This window comes from Genypterus blacodes, unplaced genomic scaffold, assembly GCF_046128005.1.
Source record: "Genypterus blacodes isolate CSIRO-AG114 ecotype Tasmania unplaced genomic scaffold, CSIRO-AGI_Gbla_v1 ptg000052l_1, whole genome shotgun sequence".
NCBI lineage: Eukaryota > Metazoa > Chordata > Actinopteri > Ophidiiformes > Ophidiidae > Genypterus > Genypterus blacodes.
Window position 1 is genome coordinate 1,547,951 of NW_027466864.1, and position 26,912 is coordinate 1,574,862.

The 26,912-nt window shown below is 43.8% G+C and overlaps 1 protein-coding gene across 2 annotated transcripts in view; it reads left to right on the plus strand.

Moving 5' to 3' along the window:
• rspo2 (R-spondin 2) overlaps positions 1-26,507 on the plus strand; it is a 55,527-nt gene extending 29,020 nt beyond the window's left edge. Inside the window, exons 4-6 of one of the 2 annotated variants that reach the window (XM_076150225.1) lie at positions 2,901-3,044; positions 3,293-3,481; positions 24,911-26,507. In XM_076150225.1, coding sequence (XP_076006340.1) covers positions 2,901-3,044; positions 3,293-3,481; positions 24,911-25,029 — 452 coding nt within the window. In that variant the 3' untranslated portion in view covers positions 25,030-26,507. Of the gene's footprint in view, positions 1-2,900; positions 3,045-3,292; positions 3,482-24,907 lie in introns of both variants that reach the window. The other variant, XM_076150224.1, reaches the window with a different exon arrangement.
• The last annotated feature ends 405 nt before the right edge of the window (positions 26,508-26,912 follow it).

Below are 26,912 nucleotides of genomic sequence, written 5' to 3' on the forward strand. Positions count from 1 at the left end.
TCTGTAAACTTCAAATGCACTTGACATGAAAACCACATGAAATTCAATGTAAAAGCAAACTGAGCAAAAGAAATACAACGATGAGAGTAGCGGTGGAACCAATGCAACGCTGATGACATCACTTTATATTTTTGCAACCCCCTTTGCCATCTTACTGGGAGCATTTGAAATTCCTCCTGAGGTTGAAACGTAAGGAGTTTCCTCCTGCATCCATGATATAACTCACACCCAGAACCAGGCTGGGAGATAATGATGATAATGCATTTAAGTCCCAGGAACATCAGGCCTCAAATGGGATCTGATGACCTCGTTATTTCTCATTAGTCTTCCCGAGGCACCTCGATGAAGACTTTAAAGGTGGTCCAGAGGTTAATCCCACAGGGAGAATGAACCCGCTCCCCTGTATCTGTGTCTGGAGCCTGCGGCTGCTGGACCAGCCGCTCGCTGGCCTGATGACTTGGCAGGCCCACTGGCCAGCGGTAACTGTGGGAGCTTCTCCGGTATCACAGATAGGTCACATTGGTCCTGATAGACGCTTGGCTGGTAACTGGACAGAGGGATAAATGTCTGTCACGGTGATCCCTACCTACCCACCTCGCTCTCTGATGACCTCTGACCCTTAAGCTTTGCCTCCCCCCCGCATTCTAACTCCCTTGGAGCCGCATTGATGTGTTGTCCACCTCATTCGTCTCACAGGAAGATGTTATTACTTATCTTGTATTTAGAAGAGAAGCTTTCCAGGTATTTACAACATTCCTGGAGTACATCTGAAGCTGAAAACACCTCACATGCTGCCCCTGAATACTACGAATTGTCCCTGAATACTACGAATACAGTATTTCAGAGTGTCTTTCTTGTATTTACTGTAGCTGACAATTGCACAACAACCCTGTGCTTGAGTTGACTGCCAGATGTTCTTGTTCCTCCTCTCGTCTCTCGTCTCTTTTATTTTTTTTGTTTGGAAGCTAAACGTCTCTCAGGTGATGACAGGCCTGGGAAGTGTGATGGGTAAAAGACAGCTTTGTGCTTTCCAATTAGCGTGGTGATTTATTATTGTGCTCCCTGTGTTGCGTTTGACTTGTATTGAACCCAAACCTCACTGATCCAGTTTCACACAGAGCAAAACGGAGAGACAGCAAATCTACAATGTTGCCAGAATGTTTCCTGTCTGTGTGGCCTCACCTCCCTTAGACTCACATTCCATACCAGAATCCCTACAGGAGATGTGTAACTCTACCACTGATCCATGTTTATCAAATACAATAGGTTGAGACAGAAGCTTGTCTACAATTTTGCTACCCATTAAAAAGCTACTGACTAGATCACTGCAATTACTCCTAACAAAAATATTGCTCATACTAAATCCATTTTAGGAGAAGTTTACATAATGTTTGTTACATTTAGGAAGGCCTACATGCAAAAACACTTTGACAATACAAAGCGCACAAAAGAAACGACTGCAGCCTTGCGTTTTCAAATTCTGAAACACAGCGTCACAGCAAGAAATGCCTATCAGTAGCCATATCTGATTGGAATGCTGTGTGTTTGCGTGTGTATGTGTGTGTGTCCATGGTTTGTTTAGACTGGTCGGGAAAGCGTGAGACCAGAGTGAGTGGGCAGAGGCCATACTTTAGGGTTCAAAGTGAAGCGGGGAGGGACCCCCTCGTTTTGGAGGAATGTCGAGGAGGAGGCCTGATGGTTAGCTGGCGATGTTGTAATTAAGGGGCGTGATTGTGAGAACCTTCCCTTCCCCAGGCCTTGTAAGGGTCACAGATAAAAGAGCAGCCTCGCTCACATGTGTAGAATCACTGCAGCACGTTTACGTGCATGTTAATACGTACTCGCGTCCTTTTTCAAGATGCAGAACCAAATGCCACCATACCTGATAAGCCCCTGTGAGCAGAGGGAGTAGGTGGCTGTAGGTTATAGATTGTGGTTACCCAACACTGAAAGCCTATTGGGCAATCAAGCCAAAAGGAGCTTCTGAGGAGTGTCATAAATTAGACAGTTCTGGGAGGCTCCTTCTAATCATGTGGGCCTGTGCATCACCCCGTTGGTGTGGTTCGTGTAATTTGGCCCTGCCTGACATGCTATTTGCAGAGTAAAAGCTTGATGACACATTGCTGTGCCTTTCTTTGCAGCGCGGCACTTGTGTGTCATGCACAGCGGCAGGGTGTGGCATGGGAGGATAAGTGTGTCGTTGTGTTTGCGGCAACATACATCAGCATTTGTTTGGCAGTTTAAGATTTTTTGTTGTCCCCAGCCCACCTTCCCCCTTTGTGTCTTATCCAAAACCTAAAAGCAACCAAAAGCTGGCCAACTGTGCGATCATGAGCCATCATTCACTCTGTAATGAAAACCTGACTTCCCAATAATGTACAGTTATGGAAACAGGCAAAGATTGGAGTGGTGCGAAGTGATACAACAGCAGATATCTATTATATTCAGAGCCTTAATGGGATGTATTGTTCCTGTTACAGCGCGCCATTAGTTGAAAACATGTGAGTGTGTGTTGTATGCGTACTGTTGGGATGTCAGTGCAATCTGTTTTGCGCGTGTTGAAAGAGGTCAATGTGAGGTAATCCTTCATCTTCTCTGCTGTTGTATTTTCACACTGTTCATTTGCTCACTCTGAACAAGAACAGGAAGAGAAAAAACTCTGTCAGGCAAAACAAGTTTGCTGAAATAAAGTACAGCCCTGGAGAGAAATGATTCACAGGGCATCGACGGCTTTTTTGCGGGAGAGACGGTATAATCCTTTCAAGAACCCCCTTCCCCAAACCCCTTAGCTCTCGATCAACTCCAGATGAGAGCAGTGTGTTGTATGCTCAGACCCTGATCACTCCTCTCTCTCTCTCCCTCTCTTTCTCTTTCTGTCTCTCTCTCTCCTTCCTCCTCAGGGTGCAGGATAGAGAATTGTGAGTCCTGCTTCAGTAAAGACTTTTGCACCAAGTGCAAGATAGGTTTTTACCTACACAAAGGGCGCTGCTTTGAAAAGTGCCCCGAGGGCTTTGCCCCACTGGAGGACACCATGGAGTGTGGAGGTATGTGAGACAACACAAAGTTCATGACTTCTAGATCCATAAACACCACACTTTGCTATACCTGTTATAAAGTTGTGTGTAAAGTGAATTTTGGACCAAAAAGCAAACAGTCCAACTGGGACCACACACAAGGAGGTTAAAAGAGTTCTAATAACGCTCCTTTACCTTGTATTAAAGCTTGACTTGGGGTCTTGGCCCCTAAATGGCAATCTACTGTGTTTTCACCATACCCGTTTGTCTCGATGCAGAGGGCTGTGAGGTAGGCCAGTGGAGCGAATGGGGAACCTGCACCTGGAGAAACAAAACCTGTGGCTTCAAATGGGGTCTGGAAACCCGGACGCGACACATTGTAAAGAAGCCACCCAAGGACACAATACCCTGTCCCACCATTGCTGAGTCCAGGAGGTGCAAAATGGCCATGAGACACTGCAGGAGAGGTAAGAAAGTTATTATAGCCATATGTGAGTGCGTGTGTGAAAGAGGAAGCTCTGTCACCGAGTGCCAACTCCATCCACGTTCACTTTTAAGTTTACATTTCTCCAGTGTCTACTAAAGAAAACAGCTCACTTATGCCACAGGAGAAATCATTCTTCCTCTCACGGTTCCACCTGTCTCATGTAACCCTTGTACCTTGTACTCAGGCTTGGCTTTTCACTGTGTTCTGAGGTGCACAGCAGCTTTTCCGTGCATGAAATATCAGTATTTTTCCATGGTCACCTCATCCAAGCCAAGGTTTTTCCTGAGGTATATTTTTCTCTCTCTCTTCCCTCTCTCCTCTCTCCTCCTCAGTGGAATTCTTCAAAGCATGAGCTGCAGGTTTCCTCAATGGCCAGCTCTGTTTCATCCTGTCAGTTAGAGAGATATTTGCGGTCCACACAGCATGTATGTCAGGCCATTAAATGAGAAGTCATATCTGGAAATATTTTTTGTATAAATACAGAAAGGGATTTGTTTTCATAAAGCCAATCTTTCTTTCACATGGTCCAAACAACATTTATATAAACAACCTTTTAAATACATGTTTTTTCCCTTAATGTATTATTCCTTCGCTGATAAAATTTATATTAGGATAGGCCAAGCGTATAAAAATATTTATGTCATCAAAGAAGGAAGCAATTAAATAGGCAGATGTCACTCACACTCTCAAAACAACATAGTTTCAAATAAGGAAAATATTTCAGCCTCAAAGATTTTCCTCCTGTTTTGGCCTGCTGTGCTGGATTGGAGTATCATTTAGTGAAGTGGTGAGAGAGTAAATAAACTTGAAATTAACCATGATAGTTTCTCAGATTTCAGTAACACTAAGGCAGTCACTGCTCGCTCGGTTGGAAAGTGTGATTCCATGGCACATTTAGTTCCTAAAGCCCTTCTGTCCTGTTTGTCAGGGAAATTCCTGACTGTGCTGTGCTTGCTTGACCTTTTCCACCAAATTTTATGACCTCCTTTTAATTAAAATTTGGCATTGTTGCCTGTGGTTACTGGCATCAATTATGTCAAGCATGAAGTCAGTGATGGCGCATTGTTGTGAAGGCTTAATTGAGTGCATAGCAGAACCATTCATCTTCGGCCCTTTAGAAACCAACTGCAGACTCCCTGTGTCCATCTTACTTATAGCTGCTGTTCCCTGGTGATGAAGTCATTGCAAACCCCTCAGTCTAAACCCTGGCCAATTTCTTTTCCAGTGACTAAGTTATGTCAATGCAAGATCAGTGGCCTCAGCTCTGTGGTTTAAAATCTGTGTGCAAAAGTGTCACTGTGTGTGTATCTCTGGACTCTTTGGGCTTGTGAAGTGCAGTGGTGGCGTGTTTAAAAAAGGTAAATTGCAGACATAAACATACGTTGTTAATCCTCCACTGGTGAAAAATCCCCTCTTGGCTAAAGTCCATGAAATGCTACACTCTTCACGTTAAATAAATACAATGTAAAAGTGTGAGCCACTGAAGTTGAACAGGATACAGGGGCCAAGAAGGCAAGACCAAACACTTCATAGATCCAGAGCTGTCACATGGGAGCCCGACCCACTGACACCGTAAAATAATAACTTCCCTTCAGTGATAATAAAGTATAATCCATTGGAAGGACTGGAAAACGCAGGTGATCAGGGTACGGCCTCCTCCCACTGTGTGTGTGTGTGTGTGTGTGTGTTTATCATGAAATTCTTCACCAGTTGACCTTTTAAATTACTATGGACTCCAAGGACTTTTACAAGCTAGGCCCCCCAGTTCGACTTAGACATAGACGGACGATGCAGATGCAGTACAATGTGCTAAACTTCCTCTTCAGACATATGGAAGAAGACTGGCAGCGGAAAGTTCGAATTCTATATTGAAATAGATATAATATAGAAAGCTTACTGATGTCAAACTGGAATACCAGAAGGATCCATTGATCCATTCTCAGGCACTTTAACTTATAAGTACCGTCTTTGCACAGCAGACCGGGTCATAACACAGTAAGAACTTTATCACTTAAATGACAGTTAGTGCTCTTGATAATCGCCAACATTGCGCGGTCTAAAGCATTTTATAGTGTTGACATGGCATTATGTTGAAAAAGCAATAGTTTTTAGGCTTTGACAATTTTACAAGGAACTGGTTTTATGACCATCTCAAGCTGTTGTTTTTAATGATATAATATCTTATTCAGTAACGGTCTCACACAAATTGTGGTCCACGTTTTATTCACTCTATATACAAACAATATTTCTTCTGCCACTCCACGTTGCAATTTACTGCACCGCAAAAGGATTGAAATGAAATTAATTGGAGATGGTAGATTTTTATTAAATGATCACTCTTATCATCCATGCTCATCGGACACCAGACACCAGTGGATAAGCATTGAATTATGAAACTGCAGACCGTAAAGATGCTGTGGATTTAATGGACATACAGGAAATAAGAGGAAAAGCAGAATGTAGGTGCACTATTTATGGAAATAATTATCTGATCACCCTGGTTTACGTTTCTTCATATCTATGTATTTAAATTACACTGGATGTCATGAGCGGATCCTTGTCTCCCAGTAAAACCAAGCACAAGGACAACGTACATGATCTTTTCTCAGTCTATGCTGGCAAAGATCTAATCCTAATGCAAAATACCCAGACAGAGACAACAAAGGCTTGATACTATTACGAGTCAATGTACTTGTGTAAACCGTGTCTGATGTGTTCCGTACAACTTGTCGATGGGGATAAACACAGTTAGTCGTTCACACTGCTGGGATTCATTTGGTGTTCTCTGTCTTTGTTGCCAATACAGCAGTGTCCAGATAACACAAGGAATGAAGGAAAGATTCGCTGGAGCATACAGGCCATATATTTGCGTGTGTATAATACTATAAGCTTTGTTCCTATCCAGCTGTCAAGCAAACATCAAGTTATATATTATTCCCAAATAAAATGGGAATTCTTTGCGTGTCCATTCAGCGAAATTATTACTCTTTAATGACACAAATCAATCATCGAGTGATGAGCACATGGAAAGTTATTTAGTGTCTGCTAATATTTAATATTTCATGTTTATGAAGCATCAGAGGATGAAAACAATAAATCTTCTTGGCAGTGTTCTTATGTACCAGCTAATGGTCATAAAACCACAATGGGCAACTGCATATATGACATTGCTGGATTGCTGTGGTGGACAGATACTTTACAGAGAACATTGCAGAACATCCAAAGCCGCTTTCGAATTGTTTAAGCTTTTTGTTTGAACAGTTATTTTTCAATGATTTTAGCAAAACCCAACACCATTATTATTTGGAACATTTTGTGCCATTCCGATTGATCACATTACCAAATAACCTTGCATTATTGAATGTTTCTTCTGTCAGATTTACCATAAACATCTAGCCTTTCATATTCAATTTGTAATTTTAACCAAAGTCTTTGATAGAAACCAGTCTCTTGGCTGGCGTGTATGCCAGCTGTTGCTTTGCACCCTTGAGACGTCTAAATGCTCTTCAATTCTCTGGATCATGGGACTGATGCTCTGAATGAGCTATAAACAATAAACAGCCTTTATTAAAAGCTGCTTCGGTGCTATCAGTACTCAGTATTGACAGACTGCCACCCCACACACACTGCCACCAACACCACCACCACCAGATAAGGTGAGGAGAGTGATAACACTTGGTGCACCAGCCTGCTCAATATCGATGCCATTAAGGAATTCCCTCCAGAGGTTTCCCACCAACTCCTGTCGTCGGATTCACTGGTTTACAAACAGATGTGTGTCACAAGGACTTCTCTTCTTCTTTTTCTAACTCTCCTCAATCCAACACATTTTTCCTTTTTTTCCCTCTCACGCATCAATCCCTCACCTCAGATTTTCTCTTGTAATCTTCTAACAACAGCTGCTTCTGCCATGTCAGTGACATTAGATGTTGAGTAAACAATTTAAAATGTTAAAGCTCTGAAAACTCCCACTTAATCTTAATGTAATCCCTGATTTGGGATTTAGGAGGGAGTAAAGTCCAACACAAACACAACTCAGGCTAATTTCCTACAGGGTTACAAATCGGCTTTCAGATTCTCAGACCGCACAAAAGTCTTAATGTCGGTCGCAGACAGGAATGACATAGCTACAGCTACATTTGTGCGTCAAACAGGTTCAAGGAGGTTACGTCTAACTCCTCCAGGAAAGCATCGGCAGTGCAGAGGCTCAAAACACAAAAAGGTTTACAAAATTATATTAAGGAACAATAATAACATAAACATGTGTGGACATCATCTCCACTTTCATTTTATCAACTGGGCTGCTTCTATGAACACATGAAGGCTTGTGGTTGCCATACTAAGCACTGTGAAAAGCAAAGAGGGAGGCTTAAACAGGCAAGATGAGAAAGAAGGCACTTACAATTATCCTTGGTCATTGGATTATGTACCTGTATCCAGAGAGCTATAGGCCTTTGTGGGAGTATTGATCTCCTGTGCGTGTAATCAGAGAAACCCTTTCTACTGTGCAGCTCCTGAGGCCAAGTTCTCCATCCCACTATTTACACTCCGTCTCTATTCACCTACAGTATATGGTAGCTATACATTTACTTTACAATGGCCTTTGCTAAACATGTAAATCTGTAATTCTAGTACCAAGGTGAAAGTCAAATCGGTGTCTTTATCGATCAGCTGCTGCATAATAGTGGAATCTATATGTAAGGTAGATGTACAGTTGAAAGCATGATTTATATGTTTACGATGACAATGTCAGTATTGTCATATAGTGAGTATTTGGGTTGTGTTGCACTTAACCTTCCCCTGTAATTCATCATCCATGAAATGTTTGTTTTCTTGTGATGATAGCTGATTGTACATCATAGTTTCCTCTTTGTTTACCACCTCATCCCTCCTCTGCAGTGTGAGATCTAAAGGCTCTGCAAGGTCTTCGCCTATACTTACAACCATTGGACATGACAGAAAGGCGGGCAGTTGTTTAGTTTACTCTGCAAGCACCTATAGTCTGGAGCAGGGGGCCAAAGTGAACCCAGACACACTTAGGATCAACCAGACCCTGGGAGGTTTTGTCTCAGTGGTGGGATCCGGGCCAGCTTCTGTCTGAAGCCAGTCTGGTTCTGCAGTGAATCCGCAGCGCTTTGGACCTCCTGGTCCTCGCCGTCTGCGAACCATCTGCTCCAAACTCTTTGCTCCTGTAAAACGATGCACAGAGAAACAGCGATTGCCACAAATGCGCTCTGGAGGAAGCTCAGCCGCCTTGTCTGCAGCAGTGTGTGCTGCAGACACCAAACAATCCCAGAACTGGCCGCCTCTGCATATGAGCACACAGTTAATGTGTGTGCGTGTGTATGAGCGTGTGACATACAATTTAGGTGTTTATAGCTGCCGAGCCAAGAGGTTTAAGCTCTGGCAAAAGATGCCATTCACTTCTAAGCATTTTAGTTATGCACTCAGCATGATCACATCTGAGTCTGGCCTGTGTTTGGCTTAAAAACCCAACATCCAAACACATTTCTGGATGTGTTTTTGTCAGGCGTAGACTTCTACCATGAGGCCAAACAGATGCATGCTTTCAACTTGAGGCTAATTCATGGAGTGTGCTCTGCTCATCTCCACAGAAGGCCAAATGGTGCCTTTTGTCCCTGCCAAACTACAATTGTGTTTTAGGTAGCGATCAGAGCAGTGATTGCTACCTAAAACACATGGGAACGAGGTCTGCAATTCTTTTCCTTCATGTATTTATCTCATTAATTCAATTAATGTCTCCTGCGAGCGCTCTGCGGGTTGTTAGGAGTTTTGGATAGGAGTGCTGGTGCGCAGATGACAAGTCCTGCTCTGATTTCTGCTGGAGTGGAATGACGGCTGGTGATTAATGGCGATCTCTGGCCTGGGTAATATCGCGGACAATCCGGATCAGTTCTTCCCGCCAGCGGGAGCGTAGTGAGGAGCGTTTTCCCAGGACAGAAGGAGAGCACTAATTGGCAGCCTCCTTGTCATAGTGATTATATGTGCCTCACACTGCGCCCTGTTGTGACGAGGGGAGCCATGGCTTAATCTTCATTTAATAAGGCCGCTCCGTGGGGGCTGACACAGTAGCCAGTAGGAAGGCCTCAGAAATACCCTACCTCCTTTGGACCTGGATGGATTCGCTAGGCTGGTCTGGCTTCACACACAAGGCCCAGGCTGTCTCCTTGCTAGGACAACCCCCTGCCACCATCGCCACATGAATTAATTCTATTAAAATGCCACCCAAATCTGGTTGGAACGATTTCCTCTGGTTTTACATGAAACTGTGTGGCTGACATGACAGAGAGAGTTTGGAAGCCTCGTACTGCTCTGTAGTGAGTAAGAATATGAGTAAAGAGGAAAGACACATCAACCTGTCATTGACTTGTCTTGATCTCCAACATCCCAATGCCAATGGCAGTTATGGTCACCGCTGCGGTCACAGACGCAAATTAAAGTTCTGTTTCAGCGATTGCATATTTTCAAATCTCTGCTGAAGATTCTTCTCTTTTCCCGTTGCGCTTGTGTGCTTATGTTTCACATCTCTTCTTAACCATAGAATTGATAATCTAAGCCTGTGTCTGCACAGGCAATCAACACTTGCTTTATGCCGATGTTCTCTGTATTCTTTTTGCCTCTTGCGAGTTTAATCTTCCACTGGAGGCGAAAGTCATCTCCACTAGTCTCTGGGACTTTTCTCCCCTGGGTAAGTTCCTTATTGGGGGGGAGAGGATGAGGCCTGGAAGCTAGAGGAGGGGTGAGGTCGGGGGGAGTGGGGGGTGGGGGTTCTCTGATTAACTGCCCACTAAGTGCCCCTGCTCTCTGACCAAAATAAATATGACTGCTGTCATTTTGTCAGCAACTGTCTTCAGAGAGCAATATTTGAAACACCCCATGATCCTGCTGGCTTTTATATGGAGAATCCATCGTCATACCACAGGCATGAGCCATAAACATGTGGAGGCCTTTCAAAGACCAGGGGGGGTGGAGTGGTGGAGGGAGGGAGATGGAAGAGGAGGGGTCAGCAGCGCTCACTGGGGCGCCACATTATTGTCATCTGGTCTTTTACCAAGCAGGAAGAAAGAGGAGGGGTGTGAGTGAGGGTTTTTTCACACTCTTTGGACCAATAGAGTTGCGGTTTTGCCAAACTGCCTTGTGTAGAGTCATGTACACACATTAGATACAGCCGCCCTCTTCTTTGTATTGTATTTCATAGTACTGCCACCCCCGTATCTTCTCAGATTATGATCACATAAGCCAATGATCACGTAAAGAATTTTCGCAGTCATCCATAACTGTGACCCGTATCGTTTTATGAAATCGAGACCAAACCAAAATGATCTGATCAAAGTTGAAAGATCCAGATGTCCAAACTCGTTGCACTGTTCCAAGTTTGCCTTTATGGAACAAGGAGGAACACTGTGTCGGTTTGCAAGGCTTCCGTTGCCGTCCAGCGTCTGGCAGGGAGGAAATGGGGCATATGGGTTGACATCAACAGCCCCATCAAAAACAGACGTACACAAACAAACAAAGTGGCGGCAAACTGGAGGGTCGGGACTAGAAGGAGGAGGAGGAGGAAGAGGAGGAGGAGAAGGAGATACTGTACAGAAGTGAAATGTTTTCACGTTCTCATGCCCCACAAACGGGAGCTATTTCCCCCTACTGTGCAGTATATGGGCTGATACTGCCCATGACACGGTCCAGGCTGTAAAACGGACTTTCGATGAATGTTCCCTTGATGGACAGTTTGTGTTGTTCCAGCCAGTGACTTTTTACAGCAGTTGAGACACGGTCTGCGTCTTTACAGGGATGGGTGACAACAGCTTGTGATTGGGTCTTTTGAAGTACAGTTCAGCTGATATATGGAGCCGTTACTGAACTTTTATTGAATATCTTCTGGCCAGTGCTCTCCACTTATAATAGGTTTATCCCTGACCACAGCTAGTGAGTATTTCATATTTCTGTATCAGATGGCTGACCAAAGAAATCACTGTAGTGTTGTGTAAGAGGATTTAGCTCAACGGCTTCAAGGGTGGTAATCTGTAAAACCTGCAATGAAACCTGCCTCACTTGCCTTTAAAAATTTCATTAGTATGGATTTCAGTGCAAAGTTAGTGAGTGTGCCGTGATCCAAGATGGTCCAAACTCAGTTTCAAAGACTCCCCCACCTCCCAGTTTGGCAAAACACCGAATTCCATACTTAATGGCAGCATTTTTTTTTCAATAAAATGTGGAAATTCAAAAATAATAAATATGACCACAAAATATCAACTTTTTTCCTGTTTCAGTCAGATCCAAAAATATCAAATACCTATATCAGTCTGGCCCTGCTTTGAGGAAGGCTGCTGTGTCTGGGTTGCTCACCTCATATTTGTATAGCCCGTGCTGGTCAGAGAGGACTCTGTCTGATCAAGCTGCATCCATCCATCTCCTCTGTCTGCCAGACCTCCAGCCAGGCTCTGCTGCCAGCTCTCCTACTTTCATCTCCACATAGACCACACCAGGCAGACGAGGACACATATGCACACATATATACACATGCACACACACATTCACATGCATTCACACAACAGCAGCAGCAGCAGCAGCAGCAGCAGCATCAGAGTGTGAGAAACACAAAATACGCACTGACAAACAATAAAACCGACCTCACAAGCAGAAAAAGTCACCACATTATCTACTTTCCTCCTCGTCACTCATTCCTATTTTCCATTTTCCGCTCTTTCCTTTCCTGTCTTGCTCTCAAATAACCCTCTCTCTTAGACTTTTTTTCATATATTGCATATCACAGTGCGTGGTTGTCTAAGGAACAATGTGCATGCCACAGAGTGGATGTGTTCGCGTGGCGCACATTGCTAGAAGAATCACTGCATGCACTGGAATTCTCCCTTTCCAGTGGTCTGGCTGCAGGAGAGTAGAAGGAAGGCGAGGAGCCGAATGGGGGAGCCTGAAAACATCTGGTGCACAGTTGAACTGGCTCAGCCACCAGAAGCCCCTCTCCTCTCCTCCTCTTCTCCTCTTCACCTCTTCCCACCCTCCTGCCATCTTTTTCTCCATCTCAGGAGAGCGTCTTTATAGAGACATCACAGCTTTTAATTACAGTGTGATGATTCAGAGAGGCTGTGGCTCCTGACCACTCATGTCCATGAGCGTGGACTAAGCATGCAGACACACAGACACAACAAAGCAGCAAGTATAGGCCTCCTGCCCCTTGGACATGTGTATGTGTCACTGTATTTTGTGTGTGTGCGTGTGTGTGCGTGTGTGTGCTCGTGTACATGCATGCATGTTCACACACCTGTCTATGTGTGTGAACTAACAGAGACAAATACAGGGGGTTGCAGACTAGAAGCACAGTCATTATAGTGGTCTAAGTAGAAGCCAGGGCCAACTTACCAAGATTGTACTATATAACACACACACAGACTAAGGTGATGTCATTTGTTAACAATTTCAACTCAAAGGAGAAAAACTCTTTTGAGACTCGTATCATTTTTATGTCTGGTGCATAGTTAACACAAGACACACATACTATGCATTAACACAAGCTGGTGACCTATACGGGCTGTTGGTGGAATAACACACACACCAGTCACAATGCATGAAACTGCCTGTGGTTGTAAACCGCTTTCCTTTCAAGTAAAAGCCAAACGACTGATCCTTTGACCCTTCACGATAATACAGAGAGGAACATTGATACATTTCCAATTGCTGCTAAAGGTGGAAAAGTTCACACACCTTTAAAACACCCATAGGACAATATGATTGCAGGCAACATCACCAGATATACAGCAGAGAAACTGAGAGATAACAGAGGAAAAGTATAGACCTTTATTGTGAAATATATATTACATATCTTGTATGGAGGAATTTCTTTTTTATGAATTTATTTATGAATAATAAGTTATTATAAAATATGCGGGTATGCTGTTACTGTAATCTTAGACAGATGTCTGTTCATCTGAGTTCCATCAGTTATTGTAGCATGGACTGGACATTCAAAAAGTTGGATTTTGCTAAATGTAAGAATTCTAATTTGTTTTTCTAAGTAACGACAGGAGAAATGATCTTTATATTGCTTTATTACAATATAACAAAAACCAGAACATGGCGTGATTGAGTGTTAGGGACATGAAACTCAACCCTCTCCACGTACGGTGTAAAATCCCTTTAAACCAACGTGTTCTGTGCTTTTGGGTGGCAGGGTACAGGACCGTGATCCCAGCAGTCCTTGAGACCATCCTGTCGGCTTAGTGGGAGCTTAAACTCAGTTTGATTTGATTCCTTGTTGCATCTCTGACATGCTGCTGCATTCAGGAGTACACAAACCTCTCCCTGGTGAGGTGAGACCCTGAAATGACCGTTGAAATTGCACTGTAATCAAACGCAGCTTAAAAACAACAAGAAAATGTCTGCCATATGCCTCAAAGCCTTCTGTTTGTGTTTGACTGAGTCGGGTGGGGATTATTGACAAGGGTGGATGATGTGGGGCCTGGGCGGAGAAGCTGAGCGGCGGTGACTCTCACTGCCGGTGTCTATGATCAGATCTGTCAGAGCCACTCAGCTGTCCATCTCTCTGCTGTTTGACAAGTGTTTGATGCAGCACAGGCCTTAGAGAGGATCAAGCCCTTCCTGATTCGGCTTTACCTCTGTCCCTGTGCAACAGGAGCTCTGAGCTCTCGACATCAAACACATCTCCCCCCTTTCTTCCGCTCGACTCTGTGAAGTAACAACCTATTTTTATCGAAAAATGTGTGCAATCTGTTAGGCCTTTGAGTGTGTAGATCGAATAGCAGTGTCCTTTGAGAGTTAGTGCAACAATCAAAGAAAACAACAAGAGCAGGCTGGACTTGATTCCCTCATCATTGGCCATTGCACAGGGATTGCGGCATGATCCCGACGGCCCCTGTGTCTGTTTTAGTGTCTAAGCCCATCTGACTTAGCTTGGCTCCCTGCTCGTTAGGGTCTGGTCCTGTTTTGGGACAGTTGTGCTCCATGTCCAAACATGTGAGGGATTTCCTCTTGGAGTCTCCCAGTAGAGAGCGCGAGAGAGAGAGAGAGAGAGAGACAGAGGGAGAGAGAGGGAGAGGATGAAAGGAGTTGAGATATAAAGAGGGAATCGTGGGGGACAATTTCCTCCAGGATCCTCCCCCGTCTCCCCCCCGCCCCCTCTACAGACCAGCAGAGACCGAGAGGATGCAGACCAGGTGGAATCAGGATGAAGACTCCCACACACACCATTCTTCAAAAACACACACTTGCATTTGTGTGCGCATGTATGGTGGATATAGAGGCTTTGGATCACAGACGGTCACCTTGCTGCGTCCCCTCTGTGTCATACTGCACTCAAAATAGCCATGATGTAATTACGAGACACTGCTAACTTTGATATTTCTGTGTGTGTGCGTGGGTGTGTGTGTGTGTGTGTGTGTGTGTGCGTGCGTGCGTGTGTGTGCGTGTGCATGCTCATGTACCACATCCTTACATTAGTTACGGGCTCATGCTGCCTGGATTTGCTTCCTTCATTCTTCATTCCCTCATTCCTTTTTCGTTCTTTACTACATTCCTCCAGTCCTTGATTACTTGAAGTAAGTTCCTGTTTTTGTAGATGCTTGTTCACATACTTTTACTTTTAATGGAGTATTTTTCACTCTGTTACTGATACTTTCACTGATCTGAGTGCTTCTTCTTCTTTTCTTCATAGCTTACAATGTGCGCAGTGTTTATATACTTACAAAGCCGACCTTCCATCCAGCACTCTGGACTATAGAATCCCCCTTATAGCCCCGCAGGGGTCCTGAAAGCCTCCAACCCTCAGTGCACCTTATTACACGACCCCCCCTAACTGCGATATTATTCCTGTTCCTAAAGCGGGACGGGTGCTGTAATTTAGTGGGATTGTTGAAGGAGGACTAGAGGCTTGAAAGAGGGACCTGAGCCATGTAAATCCCCAACCAAGGGTCCTCCAATGATTAACCCCTGTGTCTGCGTCCAGCTTAGACTCCTCTCATGCAGATTCACCTCTTCCAATAACAAACCCATATTTCATGCAATAGTTTGTTTTTATTCGCAGTGAAAACGGTCGACCTCCGTTGCAGGATGTGCTTTTTTTTCCTGCTCCATCCATTGTCGGTGTAGAGGTGCTTTTAAAAGTGCACAGTTAATCCTGGTGAGCTGCCTGTTTATGCCGAAAGAAGGAGATTGGTGGGGTCCGGATTAAGCGCGTTTCATTGTAGGTGAAGAACGCCAAGTGTGGTTAAAAAAGGAAAAGGTGGAGTGTGTCAAAGCACGGAACTGCCAAGTCCACTTTTATTAGCGTTTGCTTCTAAATATAAAATTAACTAGCGTGCGTTGAACTGCAGTGGCAAATAATGCTTCTTTAAACAATGAACGGTATTTAGAGTTACATGAGAACAACTTGTTATCAAAGATTGGACAGAACATAAAATTCATGCTGGATCTTGTGTGTGTGTGTGTGTGTGTGTGTGTGTGTGTGTGTGTGTGTGTGTTGACAATGATTAATTCCAGAAGCTCAATACAATATACTTAGCAGAAACTAAGACGAATGACTATAACAAGACACTTCCTGGTTTATATCACAGCATGTGGGAAGTATAAGATGGATCAAAGCTTTGTAAAGACATCTAATCTTGATAAAGAAGACATGAAAATGAGAGTAGAGTGCTATGACCTTCTGTGAATCTTTGAGGAAATCCAAACACAGTTGACATCTGTGCTAACTTCCCCCAAAGAGTGATGTGTCGGTATATCCCGTCGGGTTTCTTCCTCTTGATCGTCGGATCTGTGACCGCATTGCACACCGCTTCCTCATATGCTTCAGCTATCTTCAGCTCGGGCCCCACCACACCCCACCCACCCCACCCCCGACCCATATGCACGACAAACACAAAAACAAACAGACCCACACCAGCAGCGCGGGCCTCCCTTTGATAAGTGCTGAGCTTTATGTTTTGCTCATCAGAAATTAAACACAACATTAAGCCATTCATTAAAGTCAACTAAGGCTAATTATCCTTCATTTACCCAAGTACCCGTGGGGAAGGAGAGCCCCATATACTTAAGCCCAGATGTGTCGGTGAGTCAGTCGAGAGATAGCAGACCGCAGATGAGGCTGCTCACTTCTCTCGGGGTCCTGTGGTTTCCCTGGCGCATCGGACCAGGCAGCCGGTCGCGGTGCCTGCTGCAAGCTCGCCTGGCTGCTGACGTTATACACTCATGACACCACTGGCTGCGTCAAGCCAGCAGAGCAAGATTGCATTTAATGGTCAAAAAAAAAAAGCGTCCAGGACCACTTATGTCTTTTTTTCAGTCATGTCTTGCGTTAAATAGCTGTCTGAGTTGAGTGGTGATGTCGTGAAAAAATGCACAAGCCATCACTTTTACTGTGATTGTGCTTTTCTCCTAGCCTGCTGTTACCTAAATTATTAATCGGCTTGTCCTGGCTGATGCTTCATCCATGTCACATCTATGTCATGAAGCACATTTTCCATGTTTAGCAGTCACCGAGTAGTCCAATAAGACCTGTGAATCCCTGTAGACCTGATCCAAACAGCTGATCCAAACTGCCTGTCCTGTGATGGTGATGCACCATGTGATCACAGCTGATGAGAGTCGTCAGGTGTGTAAGACAATGCAATAGGACTCTCCCAACCTGCATAGCCTATATATAATTTTAGACCCTATGGAGAGTCTGATAACTGTACAGAAAGTTGAGCATAATTCTGCTTTGGCGTCTATGTGGCAACATTAGAATCACAGAGTTTTGTTGGGATATAGCTGTAAAGTGGTGCTCCATTCTATAGGGAAGTAGCAAATGTGTTGCGTTTAAGTTCCCAGATTTCAGAGAGGATACACATAGAGGCAGTAAAGATGACTGACTGGATAATAAGTGTTGAATTATAGCTTTACTGTAACTGTAAAGCCAACTTTGTATTTTTTTTACTGTGATGTTATTAGGACGTCAATGCCCGTAATGCCGAAAATATTCCTGATAATGCCAGCACCTAAATGCATCTGAGAAACATCACAGCTGAAAAAAAAAGAGTTTCCAACTTGGAGTCCTGACCTGAGGGGCCATTTTCCATTTTTCCAAATACAGAAGAAAAGAGTAATTCCACTTTCCAACCTCTCTGAAACACAGATTAAGGGTCTAAGTGAAGGCGTAGATCAGTGTAGTTCAGAGGGCAGAGAAGTTTCTGGCTGGTGGCCTGATTTAACATCTGTAATGGAAGGTTAGTACGAGATTACACCGAAGACACTCACACACACATACACTACCTCGCTCCCTTGAGCATTCAAGGCAGATTTTCTAACCAAAACAGCACAAGGGAACATTTAACATATTTTGAAATGCAGTTGAGCATCACTTTGAACTCTGACTGGACTGACGGGCTTAAAGACAAAAATTTAGTGTGCGGGGTCATCACGTGTTCTGTAGCTTCCTGGACAGGTCGTAGGTGCCGCTTGCTGGTGTGACCGACCTTCTCCAGAGGGGGGAAAAACACGCGGTCCACATTGACCAGCGGGCATATTAATCACTATGTCAGTCATGCATGTTTTGCTGGGACTTGTCCCGCTTAGAGACGTTAATCTCCGAGTCGGGTTTTCGCTTTAACTTATTGTCAGTGAAAAGAAGCTTCAAAGAGCAGAGCGGTGAGCTAACCTGCTTTTTTAATCTCCGCTCAGATCCTCCACCGGGTCATAGATGAGAAAATAATGACCGACCTAATCCCAACATTAGCTTTTTAAATCGGAATGCATATGTTTTAAATCATTCTCGCCTAGCAGCTCTGTGATAGTAAGCAGAGCATGGGGGAAAGAGAAGGACAGAATGAAAGAGTGAATGAAAGAGTGTGATCCAGAGTAACCTTGTTAGGCCTAAGTGACGCTGTGCAGAGAGCCTCTTGTCAGTTGGTTGGCAAGACGAGCTTCTTGTAAATGATTGTCCTCTCCGTCAAAAGCCTGATTTCTTTTTTCCTACATCTGACGTGTTTTGCCTCGGCCCAGTCTTCCCCGGCAGTTTTTCCCTGCTCTGGATCTTCCATCCACTCCATCCGGGTCCGTATCTGTTTTAGATCTCTGCCATTTTCACCTGTATTGTGTTTTCCCCATTACCTTCCTGTTATTGTGTAGTGAAAAGTGAACTTCCCTTCAATATCAAATCAGCCTAGAATAGAATAGAATAGAATTTCCCATCAGGAGCAACATTAAAAAGCTTTGATTGGTTGAATTATTGATTATATGATGACCAATCAGTTTGGTTTTCAATCAGGCGTTCCCGTTACCAATTTTTTAATGAATGACTGTGTATCCCCTGTTTGCAAACACCATGTCATGTTTCCGTAGGGGCAACATGTAGGTAACCTGCCTGGACTTACACTTGCTATCCATTGTATTCCCAAATGTGGAACAAGTCAACCCCCTAGATGGGAAAAGTTCAACTGAATTACCTTTCAAATCGGAATCTTATCGGCAAATTTAGCCGACACGAACAAGCCTGACGTCAAAGCAAGACGGCGACGCAAACAGTGTGAGAGGATAGTTTGCATGTTGTTTTAAACTCGAAAACGCAAAGTTGAATCTGGCTCCATCACCTTTTATCGCATCTTATCCGTGTTAAAATGCCAACTTTTCCACCTCGGTTGAGCATAAAAACAGGTGTTGGATGGAAATGTACTTAATGTTGGCATGGCCTGTTATTTTTATGATGCCGGGCTCTTTTTTACATCCTGGGGTTTTGTTGTGTGTTATGCTGATCATGAGAAGTGGGTGAAAATTGGAGGAAAATGGAAACGTAATGGAGAAAACAGGTGGAAACCGAGGGAAAAACCTCTCTGCTGCACAAATATTTAGTAGTTTAACCTTACTTTTGAGAACTTTTGAAAGTTATTTGTATATTCTCTTCCCTCTTTTCAGTGGAAGTAAAGATTCAGCTGTATTCCCTACTCAATGTCTTAATTTGGTGTGAAATCAGTTAAAACAGTTTTTTCCTTTTTTCGCTTGATAATTGATCATCCAAACCAATCAGTCCAAACTCTAGGGTCGCTTTAGGTCAAACCCCCGTGTCCCACCTATAAATCAAATGCAAACTAAGTTCAGCGGCAGTGCAGGGCTGTGTCAGAGTGTGTATCCTTTTCCCAGACAGAGTAGTTGTCGGTGTGTGAGTAAGGAGAGCACTGGCTGGCTACAGATCCTTTCCCCTTCACAGCATTATAAATGTATGTGTGAGGCGGCCCTTAATGGCTGCTAATCCAATTTCTGCCACTGAAATCAAATCTCACTGGCGCCAGTAGTTCTCTCCTTCCCTCGCAAATAATGGCCTCCGCTTTGGCCTGTTTATGAAAAAAGACCAGACGCCAAAAAAACTCCGGCTTTACCTTCCTTAAGTCCACCCGAATCTTCTTGAAATTGTTTTGAGTTTTCTCCCCGTTGTCCTATGAAAGTTATTAATTGACCATCTGAGGTTAACAGTGCGGAGCGGAGGGATGGGGTAACAGGAGAGTGGAGGAGAGTTTTCAGCAGTATAGGATCCCATTTACCGTATGTCTTAATGCCTTCTCGAGGTCATCCATCGATTTTCCTCAAACCACAAGCAATGGAGATAAGATTAGGCCTTCGATTCCTGCGCTGCCGCCCTGAGCCGTTAGTGGATGAAGTCACTTGGCCTGTGCCGGCAGACGGTGCAATGCTCTTTTTTTTATCAGGTCACGGCCTCTGTGATTATAGGTTCACATGCAGGAGACCCCCCACAGCCCGGGGCCTTAAGAAGCCAAAGCCTAAGAAGCCTAAGTCGTCATAGATAGAAACTATATTAAAAATACATTTGAATCTCCTCTGAAAAAGTTTCTGTCGTGACAAAGAGGTGAGTCTATTCTTACAACAATAAGACACTGTTGACTTTCACTCGCTTTGGTCTCCTTTTCCAAAACAAAGATATTAGGTTTGACACAGATGAAGCTTTGGCTTTGGCTTCTTTCCTCTTGGATATGGATTTGACTGATTATCTTTCAGTGCATCAGTTGGACAAGTAGTCACATTGCCATTCCGCAAGGAAATATTATTCTTGAGTGTGAGGCTAATAATACGATATGTCTAATAGTATTTAACTCTTCGCTGGATTTCCATGCAGGCGTTTCGATATCGCTCAAAGCTTCAAACGACATCACAGAGATACAGAGGCTGGGAGCGGGGAAGGGAGTGATGGGAAAGAAAAGGAAAGTGGTAGATTCCAAAATGTTTGAGAGTCACAAAGGAACATCTAGTGCTGAGAGGAAGTTCAGCAGAAGATTAGTAATCAAACTAAATGATTCAGGAATTTCTCAAGCACACACAGATTGATATGTAAGCTCAAAATCACTGATATGCACGCATTGAGGGCATGTAAGCCACACACACACACACACACGCGCACACACATACACATGCAGACGCGTAGAAAGTTCTTCTACGCACACAAAGGTCATATTTGACAGCGGTAAACATCTATTCCACCGCAGGCTCTGCTTCTGATTCACGAATACAAAACATTTTGATTTGCTCATGAGATTTTTGTTTGTTTGTTTGATTTACTTTCATTTCTAACTCAAACACAAATGTCAAGCTGGCAGAGGAAGATTGTATCTGCGCAGGAAAACTAAACATTGGTGAAATTATGGTTGGCTGCAGTGATACTAAATGCAGCCAAAACAGAAAGCAAAGTATAAAAAAAAAGGTTATAATTTTGTGATAAAAACCATTCTCCTTTTCATTTAATTCCTACTGTGCCAGTTTTGACGTATAACAAAGACAGGAGACGACTCTAAACTTAACTCTGGCTTCCAAGACAAAATTATCTCTACATGCTCTAAGATTTATGAATTTGTTCTTGGTTTTGAACGCAATTGAGATGACTTAATCATTTCTTTCCAGGCAAATTAAACTGTTTCCTCCGTGAACCCTGGTAATCAGCTTAAGTGATTACATCGGTCGTAAATATGAGATGATGAAAGCTCTGTGTTCAGAGTGCATCTTGCCCTCAGGAAAGTCTAAATGGCTGGATATGATAGTTTATCTCAGACGGATTGTATCAGATGCTGGGGGAAGGGGCTTGTGTGTGGGTATTGGTTGCCCTCTAGCTGTCAGCGTCGAGAACTTGGGCTATGAAATATGGTCTGAATCGCTTCCACAGGGCAGGGGAGATGAGCTCCATCAGGTAATGATTTGGGGAGTTTGAGCTGAGCCTTGAAACACATTGAGAGCGCAGAGTCTAAACGAAGGGAGTCTTTGGGGGAAGGAATCACTTTGTAGAACTTCCAACCGCCAGTTAGACAAAACACTGTGCAAGTCCGACACGTAAGGTTTCATATGTAGCCGAGGTGCGCTTACAGTACCTTTACATAATCCAGAATCTATGATTTATATGGATGGAATGAAAGAGTGAATACTGGAATGCATCCAGGAGCAGCTTATGGACTTTATTTGCTTTCTACCGTTGCACACACATCCATAACTCCCCTGTAGGAAGGACGCTTTGTATACTCTGTGTTTGCACAAGACAGTAATGTGACTTGTACCTCGTCCTAACGGTTGTCATCGACTTGCTTTGGCGAAGGCAACAACAAAGAGAACCTCACGGAAACAAGTCCTGGCCTTGTTCTTGTTATCTTTTTTTCCCTCTCGCTTGCAGGTTACGTGTTATTGTTGAAGGATGAAGAGAAGAAATAAAAGAAAGCACGAGAGAAGGAAGGAAGATGGCTCATGTTTTGACCGCATCACAAATATAGTATCACGATGTGATATGATTAATCAATGTACCAATGCTCTGCCGCCTCTACGGCTTGAAGTCAGCACGTTATGACCGTAAAGCTGCTGAATGTTTGTTTCCTCTTTCTGAGAGAGGAGGGTGAGCTCTGTGTGTATACGCTCGCGCGCGCGTGTGTGTGCGCGTGTGCGTGCGTGTGCATGTGTGTGCGTGCGTGTGTGTGCGTGCGCGTGCGCGCGCGTGTGTGTGTGTGTTACGGAGAACGTAAAACACTTAGGATGACAGATCTCCTGCCCAGTGTTGGACTCGCCAGGAAAACGACTTTTTTACTTAACTCTCACATATTTATTTGTGCTTCACGCAATCGCAATAAATGCTGGCCTTTTCACTTTAAATGTAACTTTGCGTCCAAGGAATGGCCCACGAGGGGTTTTGCCTGTTATAGAAGGGAGTTTAATACTGCACCACGTACTTTATTGCCGTCAAATGTAATTCATCTTGAGTTGATTGCACTCGGGGCTGTGTTTTTCTAGCACCTAGCAACACTGTTTTGAATGAAAATTGCCTCTTTAAATAGTAATTAGGAAAAGTGACCTATAGGCCAAATAGCTTTCAGCTTGCCATTTCCTTTAACAAACGTTATCGTGCTGTAAGTCGCGCTCCAAAATCTAAGGAGACATCTACTAAACAAGTGTACAAAGTTTTCTGTTAATATTCTGCAAATGACCTGCATGAGAGTTCGATCAAAGCGATGTGAGAGTTGTTGATGCGTAGGCCGCCGCCCCGCTTTCAGGAGGGCGCTTTTAACTGTGTGCAGGAAAACTTTATTGCCGTGGCTCAGAATGGCAATGGGGACCCAAAATAGTAAGATTAGATTAATTGCAGGAAATGGCTCTGAAGCGTTTTGATGTTTGCATGCATCTGTATTATTCATCCAGAGGCCTATTAGCCGAGCAATATCTTGTTTTTTCATGCGTTTTGCCTTAAAGTAGAGAATATTTACAGATGTACCTCACGATGGAGCGCCGAGACTTCATAGGTGCCCAAAGTCCCACGGCAGTGCCAGCACATATGAGAAGGCAATTAGAGATAATGCCTCATATTACACCCTGTTACCTGTTTGTCCTGAGAGAAATAGCCTGAACAAGTGCAGTAATAAGACCCAGAATCAGGCCTGTGTGCGAGACTTTGGTTTTATGTATCGTTTTCCTGTTCTTCCCCCTCAGCGAACCATAGCGTGGTTTGTTTCTTTGTGTTCTACACCAGGATCCAGATAGCATCTCATCATCCAAGCCTTACTCCACTTTTCCCCCCATTAGATTTTCTTTTCCCTTAAATTCCCTCACACTCACTCCCCCTCGCACACATCCATCTCACACACACACCTCGTTATCTTATTTGTGGCCTTGGCAGCCAGATTGTTGCCTTGTGGTTCGGTAGCCGGCGTTCTCTCTGTCACAGAGAGCCGTGGGTACAGAGCCCCCCACCACACAAGCTTCCATGAGAGCAGGAAGTCAGTTCCCAGCATGCCTTGCCTTGCCCCAGTGAAACCTGGGATGTATTAACCTTGGGCTGCAGGACCTTTCCAAAGGGGAAAGAGTGTTATGCAACTTACCAAACTTATCTCCCCTCTGTATTCCCTTTCAGTGACAGTGAGAAGTGTTGGGGTGAATAGACGTTTGTTTAGAACTCAGGTCCAGTCCCGACTCCAACCAAGGCCCAGTATGTGATGGTCTCTCTGTATATAGTGCACTTCTTGATGTAATGCAGCCTTTTTTATTGGCACATGTGAAACAACTGGCCCGGTTCCTGGCCGGAGATCCAGCTGAAACCTTACATCTAAGCTGAATCCCAATTCTTCAATAATCAAATCCAAGTTCAATTCTAAGGCACCAGGTTCATGTCCGAGTGAAGTCCTCAGTACTGAAGCCCGAAAACTACTTGGCGCTCCGTTAGGACATGTCAGACTCTGGTCTCTCCCATCAGCAATTGTGCAAGACGTGCTTTCCCTCAGTGATTAGATAACAATTCAAATAATCCTGAATATGCTCCAAATTCAAAAGTCTGTCATTGAGGATTTGAAGAGCTCATTTGTAAAAACAGATAAGCTCTATTTTGATACCTTTGAGTCATATTTGTTTTGTCAATTCCAGATAATATCAATCAAATGAAGAACAAAGTTATCTGTTTCTGCTAATGAACCCTTCACAATGTGGTTGTCCTTATAATAAAGCCAGATCAACTGGTTTGCAGGATAAAACCTTTTCTCTGTGCCAAAGGCAGAGCTGCATGGATTTGTATTAAAAGAAATGGTTCTAAATGCTTAAAATCTAGATTTTTGTCTTCGTCTAAGAGGCTTTTGGGGCTTTAGTCAGTCTTACACTATCAGTGGAGTGCACCGTTATGGTCAAATAAGCTGAGAAATCTGTGGACTTGGACCCAAAGAAGGCCTTTGGTAACGTTACAGATTATATAAACTCAACAGTAGAATGTCTGAAATGAGATTCTTTCCACTCATACACAGAACGAATGCGAGCCCGGCGCTGTGAACAATGGTGCCTCTTGAAGAATCACAAATCGGAGGCAGGAGTTAATCAATGGAATGACAACTAACAATTTCTCTGGTTTTCTCTTAATTTCCAGCAGGATCAGGGAAGCACCGATCCAAAGAACCGAAGAAGAAGAAGAACAACAAGCAGAGGCTCCGGTTTCGGGCCCAGAACCAACACAGCGACCACTTGGCCTCAGCGCGCTCCAGCCAGTGAGGAGGGAAACTGCGGGCTACCCAAGAAACCCAGAACCAACGCAAAGCTGCTAGCTGCTGCTCCACCCATATTCTGACACCACACCCACCCCTTAACCAACCTGCCGCCGAGCTCCATCAGACCCCTACCCTGACCCCGTCCCCCCCTACCACCAACACGTCCCAGCCCTCCAGCCCGCAGGACACGGCCATGACTCACACTCCATCGCTACGAAATATATGCCTAACTTACAATATCAATATCAACACATTAAACACGTGCTTCGTGCCCGTGCCTCCCACTGCTACTCCACCCCTGCTCCGCCCCACCCACTCCATCCCCACAGCGTGGTGACCAGCCAGTCGACTCACTGCCGCCACCTCCATCCACCCCACCAAACCCCCCACAACCCCACTCGCCCTGTGGACCCTTAACAGTGGACATTACCGATCTCGTTTCCTGTCATTAACCGCCATTAACCGTCCCGGGTGATGGAAAACCGAGGGCCAACCAGAGACTGAGGAGGCGAGAGAGAAAGAACGAGAGAGAGAAAGAGCGATATGGATAGAGGGAGGTGGACGTCGATTTAGTAGGTAGTGAGGGAGCGGGCGAGCCGATCTGTCTGGGGGTTGACGAGCAGCCCTGACAGAGGAGGAGGGGGGACGAGCGAGCGAAAAGACGGAGGAAGACGAGGAGAAACAAGTTCGGCTGAAGCAAAGGATGCTGATGGACACGAAACTGGCATCTTGAGCTTAAAGACACAGTTTTTCCTTCCTGTATTTATGTCAAAGCTACCCTTACCTTCCCTCTAATGGAGACACAGTGTTCCCATGTGTGGCCTTTATGTTCTGTACATTTTTGAGATTAATATTAAAGAAATTACCATGCATAGTTGCAAAGTATTTTATTCTCAGCACAAACTGTTTACGTTCAGACCGCTTTATGCTCTAACTGTATAGTGTTGATAAAAAAATAAGAAATTTAGTTGTTCGACTAGCATGGCAACAAACTCATGTGTACATAGTTTATCTAATTATGAAAGCTTATTACTGTATTTTCAGTATTGACTCGTTCATCGTCATAAATGTTTTAGAGATAAAAAAAAAGGTTGTAATACCAAGCTACGGATGAAAATTATTAAAAACAAAATAATAAACATAGCCACCACATAGCTATTTCATTTATATGGTATATATTTGATTTATTTATTAATTCTTTTTTGTAATTTTTTTGTTCAGTGAGAATCTTTGCCTCATACTGTTACTCTTATATGCTGAAATATTCTCTGAATTCCTTATACCGATACATGACTTTAGGTTTTTTGTCTGATGTCGTATTTCATTTGACCTCATCTACTGATTTCAAGAAGAAGAAGAAGAAGAAACAAAACAAAAGTATGCTTTGACATATTCTAGGTTTAATAATCAGGATCCAGCAAATGTATGGTCATAGGACTGCATATGTGTACATTGTGTTTTATTAAAATACATTTCATGTGACTGTATGATGAAGCATTTCATTATTGTCTATGGCTATAATATATGTGGCTAAAATCTCTACTGGTGTCTCTACAATTATGTGAATTCAAAACCAGTTGTGAAATCCATCATGTTTCCATGCATAACACAAGTGCTACCTTCAGCCAAAGGATTGGATATGGTCGATTGGGCCTTAACAGCATGACCGAACTGTTAAGGGCTTATAATTCACTATGACACATCCTCATGAATGGTATAAAACAGATGAATGCCGTTGGTGGTTCATTCATAGCGTAATGCATTTAAAAATATATTTGGCTTTCGCTTGCATCACACACCCATTTCATCATCTGTAGATGTGATAGATGTTGCACTTATTTAAATTCATACCCCCAAAACAGCAAATAAATAAATATAAAAGTCTCT